Source organism: Perna viridis, chromosome 7 (assembly GCF_037379345.1).
Source record: "Perna viridis isolate PV_CMFRI_1.1 ecotype Kerala chromosome 7, ASM3737934v1, whole genome shotgun sequence".
NCBI lineage: Eukaryota > Metazoa > Mollusca > Bivalvia > Mytilida > Mytilidae > Perna > Perna viridis.
The window spans coordinates 20,441,515-20,459,815 of NC_142451.1; the positions used below are offsets into that span (position 1 = coordinate 20,441,515).

The 18,301-nt window shown below is 31.9% G+C and overlaps 1 protein-coding gene across 1 annotated transcript; it reads right to left on the reverse strand.

Annotated features, from left to right (window-relative positions):
- Positions 1–13,519: 13,519 nt before the first annotated feature.
- Positions 13,520–17,635, reverse strand: LOC148611727 (cytochrome P450 2E1-like). The gene is made up of 4 exons (XM_088592563.1): positions 17,184–17,635; positions 16,274–16,792; positions 14,647–15,087; positions 13,520–14,354 (listed from the first exon to the last, which is right to left on the reverse strand). Exons 1-4 carry the CDS (start codon positions 17,527–17,529, stop codon positions 14,173–14,175), a joined length of 1,488 nt encoding a protein of 495 aa, XP_088448689.1. The 5' UTR covers positions 17,530–17,635; the 3' UTR covers positions 13,520–14,172.
- Positions 17,636–18,301: the final 666 nt, after the last annotated feature.

Genomic DNA, 18,301 nt, shown 5'->3' on the forward strand with positions numbered 1-18,301 from the left:
TACTGATAAACGTAAAAACCTACCAGTCACTCCATAGTTTATTAATTCTTTTAACTTTATATCATTACTATCAATAGTCATCCACTACAGAGATACAGCAGCTAGATAGGTGGGATTAATGAACGTAGGTATACATTTAGTAAACTATCACATCACATGCAGCCGGCATATTACAGGAACTAGTGACTTTACTGGTGTATAGTTGGATACATATAATACAACACGCATTTTTTATCTTTCATGTTTTCATTTGATATCATAATCAAAATGCGAGGGTTTAATTTCAAATTTCATTGGGGGGGTACATTTACATTCAATATTAACATAATAAGACCATTATACACAATACCGCGACAGTTTATATATGATATTCATGTAGCATTTCAGGGGCGAATCCAGACACGTTGAAAAGGAGTTGAGCCCTGCAGCTGGGGTTTCTCAGAGAAAGGGCATTATATACCATTTATGGAAATTTCAAATTGAAAATGACAAGTTTTCCCATATAAAAAATGGGGTATCCCCCCTGCACTCCTCCCCCTTGGATCCGCCACTACATTTGTATATTTGTAGTCCAGGCGAAATAAGATATATGTCTGATTGAGAAAATAAGATGTTTTAGTTGAGAGAACGAAGACGAAGACGAAGTCTTTCCAACATTAAAAGGGAGAGAATTCTAGCTGTTTTGGATCACTGTCCTTGGATATTCTTGAAATTTTAGACATGAAACATTCTGTACATGCTATTGACAATGTATATATTTTAAAATGAATGTGGTTTTCCTTTAAAAGGGTCATCTCAGGACAAAAGTAGACATGATAGTTATGGTTTTAGGCTAATTGAACTACATGTATGTAAAAGTCTGGATTTATTCATAGTAAATTGTAGATTTGGTCATGATCAAAACTTGGGTCACACTACCTGTAACAATTGTGTCATTGATTATGCTTTTGTGTCACCTGAATTAGTCCGTACTTTATTTGATTTCAATGTATTACATTTTGATCCAATATGAAGTGATATTCATAATCCATTAAGTTTATCAATTTGTTGTACAAGTACACGCATTAATTTAGATAATTATATTAATGATGAAGGACTAAACTTCATGGACAATGATAATATTGTTAATGACACTATTGTCAAACCCAGATGATGCAGCTGTAGAATCCGACATGTTTGTTAGTAGAAATGTTGTCAATAATATTAACACTAATGTTAAAAAATCTGGCAGAAAAGGATATTTTAATAGTGACTGTTATGTCAAACGTAAAAATTATCATAAGTCTAAAAATTATTATCGTGTTCGTACAACTATTGCTCATTCAGATATGGTTAGTAAAAGTAAAGAGTATAAAAAAAACTTTGAAAATGCAGTTTAAAGTGTTTTATCAATCATTTATTGATAAATTAAGAAGTCTGCGTACTTCGGATATTAGGGCGTATTGGTCTATGTTGAATAGAGGTTGTGATAAACAAACTGGTGCTGATATTGTTAGTAAGATTGCTCTAAATGTATTTTATGATCATTTCAAGAATCTTAACATTGTTCATGATGATGTTGATATTGTTTTAACCTGATAATGTAAGTGAACATAATATTGAAATTAACCAAGTAATTAGTGAGAAGAAAGTTTTTGATGCTGTTAAATCTCTTAAAAATAATAAAGCATGTGGTGGCGTTCATATATAAAAAGAATTTTTAAAGCACTCTGTTGAGAAGCTGATGCCTGTTTTTGTTAAGATTTTTAATGTTGTATTTGGAAGTGGTATTATACCTAGTACATGGTCTGAAGGTTATCTTTGCCCAATCTATGAAACAAAGGTGATAAAGCTGATGTAGATAATTATAGAGGTATTACAATATTAAGTTGTTTTGGCAAGTTATTTACATGTATAAACAACAATAGATTGTTTAATTACTTCGAAAGTTCAGGATTATTATGTGAGGAACAAGTTGGTTTTAGAAAAGGGTATAGCACTGTAGATCATATATTCAATCTTAAATGTTTAATAGATTTATATTTATTCCGAAGGAAAAATTTGTATTGTGCTTTTATTGATTATCGTAAAGCTTTTCACTCTGTAAATAGAATTATGTTATGACAAAAATTACTACGTAAATCTATTGATGGAAAAATACTAATTGTTATTCAAAACTTGTATAAGAATGCCAAATCTTGTGTTAGAGAAGGTTCTATTTGTTCAGATTTTTACTTCAAATATTGGAGTTAGACAAGGGGTAAATTTGTCGCCCCTTTTGTTTTCTACATTTCTTAATGATTTGGTTGATTTTATGTCACATTCTTACAATGATCTCACTGATATTAGTAATATTGCACATTTAGTTTTTGACGATTCAGAAACTGAGGTATACTTTAAGTTATATTTATTGTTATAAGCTGATGACACTGTAATATTAGCCGAATCTGTAGAAGAACTGCAATCCTCTCTGAATGCAATGTTTTTATATTGTCAGACTTGGAATTTAAAGATTAATGCTGTGAAAACCAAAGTTGTTATTTTTTGTAAGAATCGTAATGTTGAAAATATTAGATTTAATCTTAATGGTGAAGAATTGTCTTAAGTTGATGAATTTCAATATTTAGGTATTAATTTTTTTAGGAAAGGGTGTTTTAAATCTAACAAAGACAGACCTGTACAACAAGCACGGAAAGCTATGTTCTATGTATTACGCAAATCAAGAAAACTATGTTTACCTACAGATATTTTACTACGAATGTTTGATTCAATGATTGCTCCCATTTTGATGTATGGAGCAGAAGTGTGGGGATATGATGGTAATAATATTATTGAGAAATTGCATCTTGAATTTTGGAAATATATATTGGGAGTTAAAAAATGTACATAAACATGTATGATATATGGTGAACTAGGTAGAATACCTATGTATATTCCTATTAGTGCAAGAATGATTGGTTTTGGGAACGTATTATAAATGGTAAACATGAGAAAAATTCCTATACTTTGTACAACATTTTATACAAGTTAGATAAAGAAAATGTGTATCACTCAAAGTGGTTAAACTTTATAAAAGATATTTTAATTAAGACTGGTAATATTCAGATTCTAAATGATCAGAATGTAGATGTGAATTTTCATTTATCCAAAAAAGTTAAACAGTCATTATTTGACACTTTTGTTGAAAACTGGAAGGATCAAGTATATAATTCCTCAAAATGTTCTAATTATAGGATGTACAAGGCAACTTTTGGTTTCGAAAATTATTTGACTGTATTACCACAAGATTTATTGTATAGCTTATGTCGACTCAGGTGTATTAGTCATAAATTGCCAATTGAAACTGACAGATTCTTAGCCATTAATAGATCTGAACGAATATGTAATCTTTGTAACAGACAAGAATAAGGTGATGAGTTTCGTTATCCGTTCAATTGTACTTATTTTATTCAAGAAAGATGTAGATTATTGCTAAAATACATAACTGGCAGTCCAGATACTATTAGCTATTAATGAATTGTGAAGATAAATTTAATATAATAGGCCTTGACAAATTTATTAAGATAGTGAAGTCTTTATTGAAATGATATTACCTTCCTGTTGTGTTCATTAATCATGTTCACTATTATTCATAATTGTATATATGTTTATTTTGTACTTCTATGCTCCATGTGGAGCCTCTTAGTGAAATAAAAAAAGTTTCCAAAACAAAAGTTTCAAAGTAGTCACATAGATCTGTAATTATTATTTTTTTAATTCTGACAGTCATAAGCATAAAATGAAAATATCTGATGAAAGCATAAAAGATAAACATAAATACGTAGTTTTATGCTATAGAACTACACTGGTGTTACCGTAGAAAGTTTACTGAATAACATAAAATTATATTCCTAGCATAACATAGACCTGTAATTGGTTATTGGTGTCTGGCATAATAGTAGTACGTGGACTGAGATAACCTCCCCGTGCACTCCCACACTCATCAACCAAAATATGATCTTCAGGTAGAATCTTTTTGTTATCAAAAACTAAACTTAAGCATTTTTGTATAGATGTGTTTGAATATGCAAAAGCTTGTTTAAAGTAGGGTACTTGAAAAGAAATTGCAAATTACCGGTGAAATGGAACAAAATATGAAATACCGAAAATTCCCGTTTTTATGAAACAATGTCATATTGAAACTGAAAAATACGCGTCTGGAATAAGCAGGTATGTTGAATACATCGATAATTAAAACACTAGTACCCAACTTGGTTTTTTACATCGATTTCATGCTAAAAATTAACAGTTGGGTTCATGTTGAGGTACTTTTTTCATGGGTAGGGGTTTCATTTTCCACCCAATCGGACTTGAAAAGTTCAAATATTTATTACATGGGCTCATTAGAAAGCTAAGACAATATATAATTGTATTTGAATATACAAAAGCTTGTTTAAAGTACGGTATTTGAAAAAAAATATGGCAAACACAGGTGAAATGGAAGATAATATGAAATTCCGAAAAATTCCCCCATTTTATGAAAAATTCGTTATTGTCAGATTGAAATTAAAAAATACGCGCCTGAAATGAAAAGATGTTTTAGATACATCGACTGTTAAAACAATAGTACCCAACATGTCTATTGTACATCGTTTATATGCCAAAATAATAACATTTTATTCATGTTGAGTCATGTTTTTCATGGGTAGTGGTGGCAATTTTCCACCTAACTTGACTTGAAAAATCTCAGATATTTATTACCTATACTCATTTGGGAGCTCAGACACAGTATTAATGTACCTTTTCACACAAAAGCATATTTGAACTACAAAATTCTGAAAAAAAATTACAATAAGGGGTGATATAAAAGAAATTCTGAAATTCTGAAAATTCCCATTGTTTCGATTTAATTGCAATTGTCACCCCAAAAAGAACACCCGAGTGCCTGAATTGATCAGATGTGTTGTGTATATCATTATCTTAATTATGAATATGTGTTCTACAGTATCAGTATGCTTTGATTGAGAATTTTGTTTGATACTGAGACCAGTTTTATAGGAAAAGGGGGATACTTTTAACATTTTTTGAAAATTAGTTTTTCGTGGTTTATTTATTTAGAAAATTTAATTATCTATCGAATGATACCAAATTTGAGACGTTTTAAATGAGTAATAAGTTGTAGAGACGAATTTATGTGACTTTTTACGGAAAAAATCGAAAATTATTTTTTTTGCAATTTATGATAAATTCTGAATACGAAAATCGCCAAAACTAACCAAAAGAACCCCAGAAGTATAAATTGTAATAAAACTAAACAGAAAATACCAAATAAGTCATTTTTTACCGAAGCATAAATACTCTAGTGGTTTTGACATGGGAAAATATGTCAATTTAAGCGATTTTTTTCGGTAGGAAAGGGGTATATTTTTTACATTTTCCTCCTAAATCCTAAGTGTTACTGCACTTTGCTTGGTACCATTGTAAATCTGAAACATTGGGCTATAAGATGATACCTTCATTTATTTAGGCTGTTGGCGCATACTGTCCAAGGAAGGCTTAGACGCTCAAACAACTGAGTCACAAAAATCTCAAGGCTTTTTGACGCAGTGGAGTACAAATATAGGCTTATACTGAATATTCTTTGGCGACAAATTGATTCGGTAATGGGTGGCATAAAGGTACCTACTAATCACCATGCAGTTGATGAGTGGGGAGTGCATGGTGGACCTTCCCAGCCCTTAGACTATAAGCATAACAGTGATGAAAGGGTGCGGATATTCACTTCAATTGCATGTCAAATTTCCTAGACTTACCTCCCTTCGACCGTTTTTACTACATTTTTCTCACTGTCGCCGTACATGTACACATATATATTCCTCAGAATATGTTTTGTTCTAATTCGTTAATAGCTGCTTTTAAAATAAAATTGAAAAAAAACAACTCATTCTAGAGTGACATGCTATGAGCTGAAACTCCCGTCATTATTATATATCAAGATTATATAAAATTCAATTTGAAAACATTCATTTATACTTTGTGCCTTCGTAACTATCTACCCCAACAGGTCGATGTACTCGAATGGAATCGAAAGGGGTGAACGACTCTGTAATAAGTGTAATATAGCTCTTAAATTGGAGACGAATCTCATCACAATGTACCCCCCCCCCCCCAAAAAAAAAAAAAAAAAAAACAAAAAAAAACAAAAAAAAAAATTCGGTAAAAAAAAATTTTTTCACCACAAGTTTCACCCCATAATATTTTTTGCCTTGCTTTACAAGGCGTTCAATTCAATTAACGCCCCGCCCCCTACACACAAATCCTGGATCCGCCCCTGAAACCCTAGATGATATAGATTAATTTATGATATGCATGCGACAATTTCCCTAATCTTACTTTTGTAGTTTAACCTTCTTAAAAATGTGAAATGTTTTTTCTGTTGTATAAATAAGTAAGTGTGTTAAGTCAAGTGTTCCTATTGTTTTTATTTATTATGAAACATCTCGGTACCATTGTATTTATGGATTAAGGGAATAAATATCTTACATCACCAAAAGGTTATGTCGTGAATCTAATTTTTCCCCTCGACCATTAATCGTTTACTTTACAGACGATGCCTTTTGAAATTATAAGTATTTCATGAACATAAAGTTAAGTTTTGTCAAATTATGATAATTATATTTTTAATACCTTTCTCAAACGGTTAAACTTGTTATGCTAAGTCGGGAATGATTTTTTTCTAGTCATATATAGTGTAGCAATCAGTAGTTCAGTAATTTCTCTCAATACTGACAATTCTATACTCAAATTTAACAATTATCACCCTCCTTTTATTACGATAATGGAAGAAGGATCCATGATGATTACTGAATTCAGCAGAACAATGTCTCCTTGTTTTACCTTTAGTCAAAGACAAATCCATTCAAGATTTGCCCAGATTTAACTTTCATTTCTTTTAAAATACTATACATATATCTTTTTAAATACATATCGTCTACGAAAAATAAAAAGAAACATTTGTTGACAGCGGAAATTAAATTCATTAACAACTTATTGTCCAGTGATCGCATGTATTTAACATAATGACAGATTATAAAATAAAAAAAAATACTTTCAACATAACTTATTTTTCTTGTATCTTAGGTTCGTATATTTTCTATCTTGAATGTACGTTTTACGAAGAATGGTACTGAGGTTCAGGTTAAGGATATAAATCTTCGAGTCGGTAAAATCAACTTAATAATATAGTTATTTTATTTTTTTATGTTACTTTAGTATATAGGGGCAACTCTTTCGCTGTGTATAATGATGTTTTAATTGGGGCCAGCTCACTGCAGCCTGCCCTGTGGTATGAGGGTTTCCTCGTCGTTCATTGAAGACCAATGGGTAGTCTTGGGCTGACACTCTCATCCCGATGGGCTGTTGTTTCTTTAAAAATTGAAATTTAATTTACAAATACATCATATCTATTCTCGTTATGATTAACAGTAATAGAGTAATATATGTACGGTACGGCAGACGTTCTCTGATTAGTTAGAAACGTCCACAGAGCTGCTCATACAAGGATTTCAAATCCAAAACGAAACAAGATATCGACTGAATAATGAACAAATCTACGGTGGAGATGGTCACACTCTCATGTCGACCATAAAATCTGCTCTCATGGTAGAGATGGTGTCAGCTATCATGTCGACCATAACATTTGTTCTCATGGTGGAGATGGACACACTATCATTTCGACTGTGAAACCCTTAAAATGATGACTTGGTTCTTGTAACATTACACTGTTCCAGTAATTTATTTCTAAGTTATGTTTTGAAATGTAATTTCATAATGTTTACTTCTAAAAAAAAAAGGAAGAAAAAACACCAATTTAGCACTGTGTTACATGTAGATTCCCCTTCAGTAATGAGTGGTTTAAATAATTATTAATTTTACCATGCATATATAGAGAGTGGAAAAATAATTTAAATCAAGAATAGTCTGAAGGAGAATCTGTTTCTTGCATGAAATCAGTAGAAACCTTGGAAAATATAAAATGACGGGGAAACTCTCGGTGTCACACAGTCAAATGCATTTTTAATCACCGGCTTAGAATGGGAGAAAACAATTTAATTTACGTGCAATAGACAATTTGTTTATTTTTGTTTGGCATCGTGAATCTCTTGGATACATCCCTAACATGAATGTGGTAAACAATAACAGTAACTATCATTAATTTTCAGCTATAGGCTTATTAAGACGTTTTAATGTCTGATCTGAATTTTTAACCCGATTAATTCTTTTAGCTTATTTTTAAAATGGGGAGCCATTTACGATTTAACTGGATAGTTTTTTGAATTGTCCCCTAAAAAAAAAAAGAAAAGAAACGGCTAATATGAACGTAGGAAATTTGCAATAACACGCAGTATATAATTCGAGATTTTTTAGATGTTTTAAGTGTCTGTAAGAGCCAACATGATATGAAAATATTCTACTGAAAAACGCCTACGCAAATCCAGTGATAACAGTACTTTCAAATAGAGAAAGCATCATTGAGTGAAATTTACAGATCGGGGAAGAATTTGATGAAAGTTCGTAAACACGTCATTTCTTTTTGTTTTTTTTTAATGGATAAATTTTCTCTCATTCGCTGAAATCGCTGGTGAAGTAGGCTAAGAACTTCTTAGTTAGGTGTGTTTTAAGTACTTGTCAAGTTTCATGCCAGATGATGGTCGACTTCCTACTTAACTTTTCTTTAAAAAAAAGAAATCAGAAATTTATCTCGACAAATACAAAACAAAATTCTAGGAAGTACCTTAACACTGTTGCGTTTATACATTTTCAAATCGGTTGGGTTTTTTTACAAGCATGTTTCTGATTTTCCCCATTTTTCCTAATTCTTACAAAACTTCCCCTAATGTTCTAAAATCACTCCTTATTTAATTGAATTTCTAATATTAAAAAACGATTATTTTAATATTAGAAAATGGATTTATTGTATTCAACTACGATTTTTTTAATATTAGAAAATAATTTTGTAACATAAAAAATGTGACTGATTTTGCAATATTACAAATTCATTTTCAGATATTACAAATTGATTTTCTAATATTACAACTTTAATTCAAGAATCAAGAATTTTCAATATTAGAAAATGAATTTTGGTTTTTCTAGAAAAGCAGAGGACGCTTACCCTACCCTTAGGCCGTTAAAAGGTTTTTGCCTGAATGCCTGCGTTAGTACCAAGTCATTTGATGTATTTCTTCGAGGCTGACATTTACATATAATTACTATTATTAAACAAACATCACTATAAAAAATGTGATAAAATGTGTGTTTGTAAATACTTCTCTGTTATGTCTTTTTGAGGTTCCGAGTAAAACTATTTTTAGTTGTGCAAAAGATATCCATAAAGACTTCTTGTTTAATTCTTCATGGTTTTTAGGTGGCACTCTATGAATGTTTTTGAAATAACAATTTTAATGACACAGAAGAAGCATAACCTCTGTTCAAGAATTAGGTGTAACTGTAGGGTAGACTGTGAAGGTGTCTAGAGTAATGAAGAGAACCAAGGTTATAGCGGAAATCAAAAGAATGTAATCCAGGTACAAAGACCAGACATGGAAAACAGACATACACAACAAAGAACATAAAGTAACTAAAGTCATACAAACAAAGTAACAAAAAAAGCAAATGAGCAACTCAGACTTCACTAAAAATGGGAGCATGGATCAGGTACACCGGTAGGATAGAAATACCCGCCGAGTTGCTCATACAAAGTCAAGTCCGGGCTAGACGAAAGAGGAAATGAAAACTATGACCCGTTGAATAAATCAGTTTTCATGCTGCAGATGGATACATCATAACGATCTACGAGTTCATGATGACGACCATAAAACTTCTGTAGTGATGACTTCAATCTTGTAGCAACATAACCCTGTTACAGAAGCCTATTTGTTAGAATTCTAGCGCGATACAAAAAGTCTGCGTAGTCTCGACAAGCTCCTGCATAACGTATGAGCTGTGATATGAACACTCCATTGACAGTTTGGTCAATAGTTTTCCTTTACCATCGATTTCTAAGTATAGAAAATTGCCTTTTTATCAATTTAGAGCGAAAATCAGAATTGTTGCTCATTTGCTTTATTTGTTACTTTGTTTGTATGACTTTAGTTACTTTATGTTCTTTGTTGTGTATGTCTGTTTTCCATGTCTGGTCTTTGTACCTGGATTACATTCTTTTGTAATTAAAGCATGTAAGCATGTGCAATTAACTAACACCGAAGGAAAATAGTTCCATTGACATACCCCGTTAAGGTTCAAATGTATATAATTAGGTCACCGTTATAGGTACATTGTATTTCTAATATAATAAATGTATCACCAATTAACAAACCCAATAAATAACTAAATTCGAACTAAATATGCTGATTAATATACTATGAATTAACAACGATCCAATTAAAAACATCTTATCAGTAAACGTTGTTCATTTCTATGAAATTTACCCGAATAAACCAGTCGTTCACTGAGGATATTTAAGTTCCCTACAAATGCTTTACTCTTAGACATCTAATTAACCAAGTGATGTTTAGCAAGAAATGAAAACCCTTTGAGATTAAACATTTGTTTTGTCTTCAGATAGTTCATGCAACTCTGACAGATATTAACAAAAATGGGGCAGTGTATCCGATTAAAAAACTTTTAAGTAGGAAGTTTCCAGGCCATTATTTGCTCCTTTTGGTTTACTTTTTTTTCTTTTCTTTTTTTTTGCAAAATTTTAAACAAACTTTAAGGGACAGCCCAACGCCCGAAACCATCGTGATGTGCCACCCAGTATATTGTGCCTTAATTCTATTAAAAGTGGAATCTTTCTTTGCATTGGGCTGACATGCCAGAAGGGAACGTTTTACATGTATCATGTACGGTCATAGAAGATATTTTTAAACGAACAAAAATAACCGTATTTAAATTCATTTATTTAAAAACAAGCAGCTAAGTTAAAAACAAATTGTGAACTGATCTAAATCTTAACATATTTTAGTACGATTACCGCCTGGTGATATCGGAAGCCCGGTGAAGACAAATAACAATAAAACTGCTTACACGATGGCATGGGATTTTGACAGTGCAATTTGTTAGGAATTGTGTCTGCGGTTTGGTTATATTACTTTTTGAAATAGTCATTCTAATTGGCTATTTGACCACGTGTTATGATTTGGGGCTGTACGTGCTTCAGGACCTTAAAAGTGTATGGTTATTTCCTGCACCAGATCTAATTGTTGAATTTATATTTAAGACTTTACCGTCTATGTTAATATACGTGAATCTGGAAATAGGTGCCCAGAAACTTAGCGCTTTTACGTGAAACATACTCTGTAGTTGTCTGTGCGACGATTTGTAGCACTTGCGATATATAGCTTATCAAACGAGAAATCGTTGTAGCTAGTTGAGAGGTACATGCATCTAAGTACATGATTCATTTCAACGACTGTGGCTTTAGTTTGAATGGTTTGACAGACATTTTTGACCTGGAGGTCGATAAATTGAATTTCGACTTGAAAATTTAGAAACTGGGAAAGTTGTTTGTAGTTTAATTATGCAATGTGTGAGAGAGTTTTGTGTTCATTCATCAAGGTGTTCACATGTACTGGTAAACTAACCTGAATTATACGGTAAGTGGGCATTGCTACGAAGCCACGTGAAATTTGGCGTGATTTTGTAAAGATAAGTTGAATGACCTTAATTCGAAATAAGAATGGTGAACTTAAATCAGAGTTCAATATTAACCATTAACAGCTATAAGCCTGAGATTAGATACGTTTGAAGTCAATTTCCGTTCCTTATTTCAGCTTATCCATAATATTGCAATTTGACGATAATTCGAGGTGTAATAATAATTTAAAGGATCGGTATAAATTGATTCAGTACATAAGTACTTTGATTTGAAATAACCTCGGTTAAAACAAAATAAGAAATCTGAATATCAAGTGACAAGAGGGAGAAAAAAATAAGGAAAATAACATAGCAACCTATAGACACCACTAGTGAGCAAGAGGAACTACACCAAGAACATATGGACAAAAGAAACCGGAAGGGGCAAAGATTAATGGTTTATACAATATCTGGACCAGTTCTGTCTTATATTAGAAAACCTAAGACTGATCAAAGATCAGATATTTACAGAACAAAACCCTTCTTTGAGTTTCCTTCAGTGTTTTGTTTTGTTTGTTTATGTGTTTGTTCTGATGTTTTCTGAACTTAGCCCCCTTTTAAAGTATTTCCGATTTTCTTCTGTTGAAGCTCATTATTCCGAGTGCTTTAGTGTGTGCGTGTACGTGTGTGTATGTATGTGTGTGTTTGATTGATTGTGTGTGTCTTTCTTATCTTGAGTACAAGTTTTTATTTGTAATTGTTTTTTTTTATTCTGCCTACATTGTGCGTGTGGATTGTCTGTTTCGGTTCTGATGCATCTGAATTGTCCACCTGTTTTTGGTGTTTTGGATATTTGTCAGATTTTTTTGTATTGTTATGTTTTCCGTATCTGTTTTTGTTTTGTTTTCATTTTTGTCGGTATTATAACGAAGGAAATATCTTTTTAGATCATTTGTTTCATTTGTTTTAAAAAATACACAATATTCTGTTAGTTTGTTTTAATTTGGTATTAGTATTACATTTAGAATCCATGTGCTAATGATTAGCAAAGTGTGTCATTTACTTTGTGTCTAAGAAACATCTAAATATGATTGAGAGAAATGGTTTATTTGCTTCTACATGCTTTTTCACCCTGTGTTTACATTGTAGTGTTTGGGACTTTTAGGTAGTAAATACAAAAACAGCCGAGGGTTTACTGTCGGGTGTTTATATTTTTTTCTAGTGCAATATATGATGATCTGGGGTTTTTACGGTCTTGACTGTCCTTACGGATCTCCCACGACCGCCCTTTACGGGGATTCTGTTAGTAAATATCTGTTAGTAGTTGGAGGTAGCGGAGCCCAGCCTTCGGGATACCCGAACGAAGAACTCATTCAGAGTATATACTACTAGCGGCTGGGCTGCTCTGTTGACGCTCTGGCATACTCCCAGACCCCACTTGGGTCCGAGAGCGTTTCCCCACTCTAACTGTATGGGAGTACGTCAACGTGAAGAGTGTGCAATATATATTTTTCCGTACATATATATATGTCACATTTTTAGTGGCAACAGATACACTCCTGTATATTCGAGGGTCATCAGTGGGGACAGATGCACTCCTGTATATTCGAGGATCATCAGTTGCGACAGATGCGCTCTGGAATATTCGAGGATCTTTTGATACTGCACCATTTCTTTCGTTTGTTTTGCGTTGTTGCTGTTGGTGGTGGTTGTTTATTATATTTTTCTTCATTTTATTATCTAATACATGGTTTATTTATTTTGCATTATTTTTTGTTTTGAGTATTTTCCTTGTAGTCACGTTCAAAGTACCTTGTCAATAAAGACGTCAGTGGCAGTTGTAATATTAGGCGGATATTATTGCTGTAATGTATATTAGGGTAAAATATATATGGATATATGGTCATATATAAGACAAAAAACGTACTTAAATATAAAAATAACTTTTATTTTAAAAAAAACATAACAAATAGGTAAAAAGATAATGCAAGATATAAATGCAAGGCAAGCGTGTAGTGTTATGTAGTAATATTGACCACAATATAAAATGTATATAATTCCTACAACTACGAGATCTTAATCATGTACGTATTAGTGCATGTAATAAACTAAAGCACTCATTAATAACTACAAGATAAATATTACTTTTTTCAAAAAGATATGATGAAACATAAATGCGTCCCTATATCTTATATATAAAAAAAAAACATAACGAAAAAGCACTAAGGGCGTTTAAGGCAGTAAATGTACTCTGAAAGGTAGCGAGGGGAATGGAAAAGAGAAGCATTTTCAAAAGGGAACAGTATTAGTTTCAGTCCATCACATTCCCTCCCCCGACTTTTCATAAAGATTTAAGCCTCTATTTATTAACAAAAGTGTACACCAATATGCTCTACATGTTGTGTTATTGATAAATAGTGTAATATGGGGTATAGTTGATTAAACAAATTAAATGCATATTGTCATAAATACATTGTATAACAAAAATAAAAGTATATAACAGTAACAAAAAAACAATAACAATGCCACATGTAAAACCAAAGGAAATCATCATTATAACAGCATCGGTTTCAGAGTTTTTTATGTTCTTGGTATTGCTCTAAAATCGAAATCTTCTGGACAGTGCGTTACACCAAGACGTCCCTTTATTGGAGGGAGTACGGAATCTTTGGCAGGAAGGAATTCGAATCTTTGGACCAGTGATGTTATATATAAGAACAGTTCCATTCTGGCAAGTTGTTCTCCGAGACAAACACGTCGACCTGCAAAAGAATATAGAAATATTACATCAAGCAAACACAAATTATGAGATAAAAACTGTCTCATAATCAAATAATTAAAAGAATAATGAAAATTAAATGTACATCAAGCATAAACAACAGCACAGTTGTCAGTATGCATATCGCGAATTATAATATTGTTCAATAATTATACGAACAAATAAAATTAAGAAAATAACCCCATTTCTTTGCATTTTTAATGATGTACAGAAAGTTAATCTGTCAAATATTTCATTACACATTTTTTTCGAAAATTTAAGACTAAAGAACTCACCAAGAGAAAATGATGGAACTTTTTCTTGGCCGCACACTTTGCCGTTCTGGTCAAGAAATCTTTCTGGCTTGAACTTTTCTGCCTCTGGAAATAATTGTTCATCATAAACGATAGAATCTAGGCTAGGAATTATTATTGAGTCCTTTGGAATTGTATACCCGTTGTAAACTATTTCTTCAGAAGCTTTATGTGGAAGAGCAAATGGAACGACATTGCCAAGACGAAGAGTCTCTATAATGACTGCCTCACAATAAGGTAAACTGAATCTGTCCGACATGTTTGGCATTCTGTTACAACCTACGTTCTCTTCAATTTCATTCAGCATTTTATTTTGAATGTCAGGGTTGTTTATTAGATAGAGAATTGTCCATCTTATTGTTGTTGCTGTGGTTTCAGTTCCCGCCACAAATAAATCCGCCATGATTGTAAGCAATTGTCCTTCTGTAATTAAAAAAGAAAGTTTATATAAAAAGGAACATGCATAGAATAATTGGACAACCATTAAATTTTTATGGATAGTGGCTAGGATGAAATGTTATTTTTTTTTCTTTGGCGCAAAGCATCGATTAACCCGATTAGAAAAAAATAACAATAAAAATCAGACAAAAAGAGAACCTTCCTTTTTCCTTATTTTCCTTCGGGACGATTCGGATTTTTTTATTAAAAATTCCAACATAGCTTTAAGATCAGATGTGCTTGATTCTTCAAATAGATCGACTGAACTGGAAAAAAGGATTTTTTTATTTACATGTGAATTGTCACACAGGGTGGCAATTAAAACGTAAGAAATATCTTCGGAAGTAATTGAGACTACGATGGAATGCCTCTGCTTAGTCGAGTCACATAGCAGATCAAATCTTCATAAATATTGTGCTACACAATCCACATTATTACGCATAAAATACTAAATATCACATAATCATTTATAAACTATTTCTTCTTTTTCACTGATAGACATTCGTAATTTTTCGTTCGAATCGTGACCCGTGTGTTGCTAGAATTCTATAAATAGAACATTAATTGTCAAATTCATGATCTTTTTGCTAATGGACTGATATTGTTGAATAGGATTATAAATATTTTGATTTTGTCAGTATACTTTTAGAAATTATGTGTAACTTCAACGCTCCCCTACACCTTTTAAACTAATTAGGAGCATATTTCCGTGTGATCTGTAGAAATTATGTAATATGTGATTCTGAAATAAGATTATATAGACTTCTTTAAAGGGTAAAATGTGGGTCCTTAATAACGTATTAATAAAAGGTTTGAAATACAAACATGATAAATATGCATTACAAGTAATAGCGTTTATCATTATTTTTATTATTCTTTTATTAATGAGCATTACAGGTATTTTAAGACCATATGAAATATGCCAATAAAAACTTTGACTGAAATATCCCAAAAAATCTTTAATTCAGTATTTTTTTTTGTATGAAGTTTTACCTTTTATATAATATAATATCAAATTATCTTGTTACTATTTTTTATAATATAACATATAACTTTTTTTACAGCCTAGCGAAGCAAAAATACAAACATTGAACAATTATTTGAGGAAAGCTTTTGTTTTTGTAACATTTTTAAGGATGCAAAAGTGAAGATAAATAAGCATGATTCTTACCAGAAAACTCACTGCCCTCCTCTTCCTGTCGGTTCCTGATCTCATTTAAATAAACATCAATGAAATCTCTCAAATTATTTTCATCTAATGTTCTTTTATGTTCTGCAATTTCATTTCGGAAAAACTGAAAAGTTTCGCGCACATTGTTTGAAATCTTTTTGGCACCAAATGGATCTCCTGGTATTCGTTTAAGGAATGGTGCAAAGTTTAATGGCCCGGCCAAGGCAGAGTTTTTGGCATTTTCATTCAACAGACGTACAAAATGCTGGAATTTAGGGTCGTCGTAGTCAAATCGTCTTCCAACTGTAATTGCCATTACGTTGTTTGAGATACTTGTGTGTATGATATTTGAAGCATCAAACGGTTTGCTTTTTTGGTTATTAATGAAATTAATAAGATTTTCGATTTCTTCAGAAATACTGCTCTCAAAGTTTCTTTTGCCAAAGCCGAACTCCCGAAGTTTAGACACAGCAAAGTTTCTTTGTTGTTTCCATGAAGCACCACTTGCACTGACGATTCCTGAAAACAGAAAAAGCATTCAATAAGAATTTATAAATGCAGTTACTCAATTTATCAAAAAAAAAAGATACGGCCTATATTCTTATTTTTTTTCTTTTCATATTTCATTGTTAAATAAATTTAATTTTTATTTTCAGTTTTATTGCATTGATGCAAAATTTGAATGTATGCCACAAGTGTATTGTTGATAATTGGTGGCACTTTTCGGCAAAAAGCACAAATAGGTGTTCAATTACGATCAAAAGTATGCATATTTATTTTTCAAACAAGTGAAATATGCAAGTTCGACTCGGAGAAAGATCATTATGCTTACTATCTGTCAGAATGCATTGCAAGAGACAAGCAAAACTGAAATACAATACAAAAAGAATCAGATAATAGTGCTATTTACCTTTGTTTCTGCCTTGTCGAAACACAAAACATGATGGTCTGTCAATGGTCACTTCTCCCCTTCGCACGAATATTTCTCTCAAATGCTCCTTGCCGTTGATAACAGTAACCCATTGCTTCCCCATTGATAAACTGAATATATCCCCATAGTCTTTCCGGAGGTTGCGCATCACCTTAAAGAGGTCTGACTTAATGATGTTGTGAAAGTTACCGACGACGGGCAATGGTGTTGGTCCTGGTGGGTAGTCTGATGGTCTTCTCCATCTGATCCAAAGTAGCAAAGCAATGACCATGCATATAGAAAATGTAAGATCAAAATATCCGAAGTATAATAGTATGTTTGCCATCGTTGGCTTCTAGAGGTGTCTAATCTATTTTCAGTTCGACGGAAGAACTGAAGATTCCCCAACTGCGGCATCCCTTTTTATACTTGGTCACCGGGTTGTTTAAGATGAAACCAGGGTGATTTTTCAGGGCGATCAGATCATCTGCCCGCTTTGTAAATAGAAATAAATAAATTTTGAAATACACAAAAAGATTGACTAAGTTTTCTATACTTAATTCTCTGACTATTGTTAAACATCGTTTGATGACGTATGTTCTTGTAAAAATAGAATCTTAAACTATCTATAGTGTCATTGGATTTTAATTTTACCAGGTAAGGGGTATACAATATACATGTACATACTGCACAAGTCAGCATGGGAGTTCGTGAACAAAATCGTTTACTTAATGGGTATAGTCAATTATCTATGATATTTTTCTTAAAGTCTTCATATTAAACTTGAATACGTTTTTTTTATGAATTGTGGTACACCTAGTGGTCTTTAAAGTTTCTATTTCGTAAGGTATTTTCTTTTTCCATTAAATTAACTAGTTTTCATAAAGAATCAAACTGTCTACTAGTATTTAAAAGCATTTTAGAAAATGTCTCGATAAAAAATTATTTTAAATTCGAGGTCGTTTACCCTTCAATATTAAATTTCTAATTATGCTTTTTCGTCAAAGTAATATTTTCTTGGTTTTGAAAATTAATGATTTAGAGAGAAACAAGAGTTATACATTGCATCAAGAAAAAACAGTAATATTTTTATTTGTTGTATTGTCGCTTAAATTCTC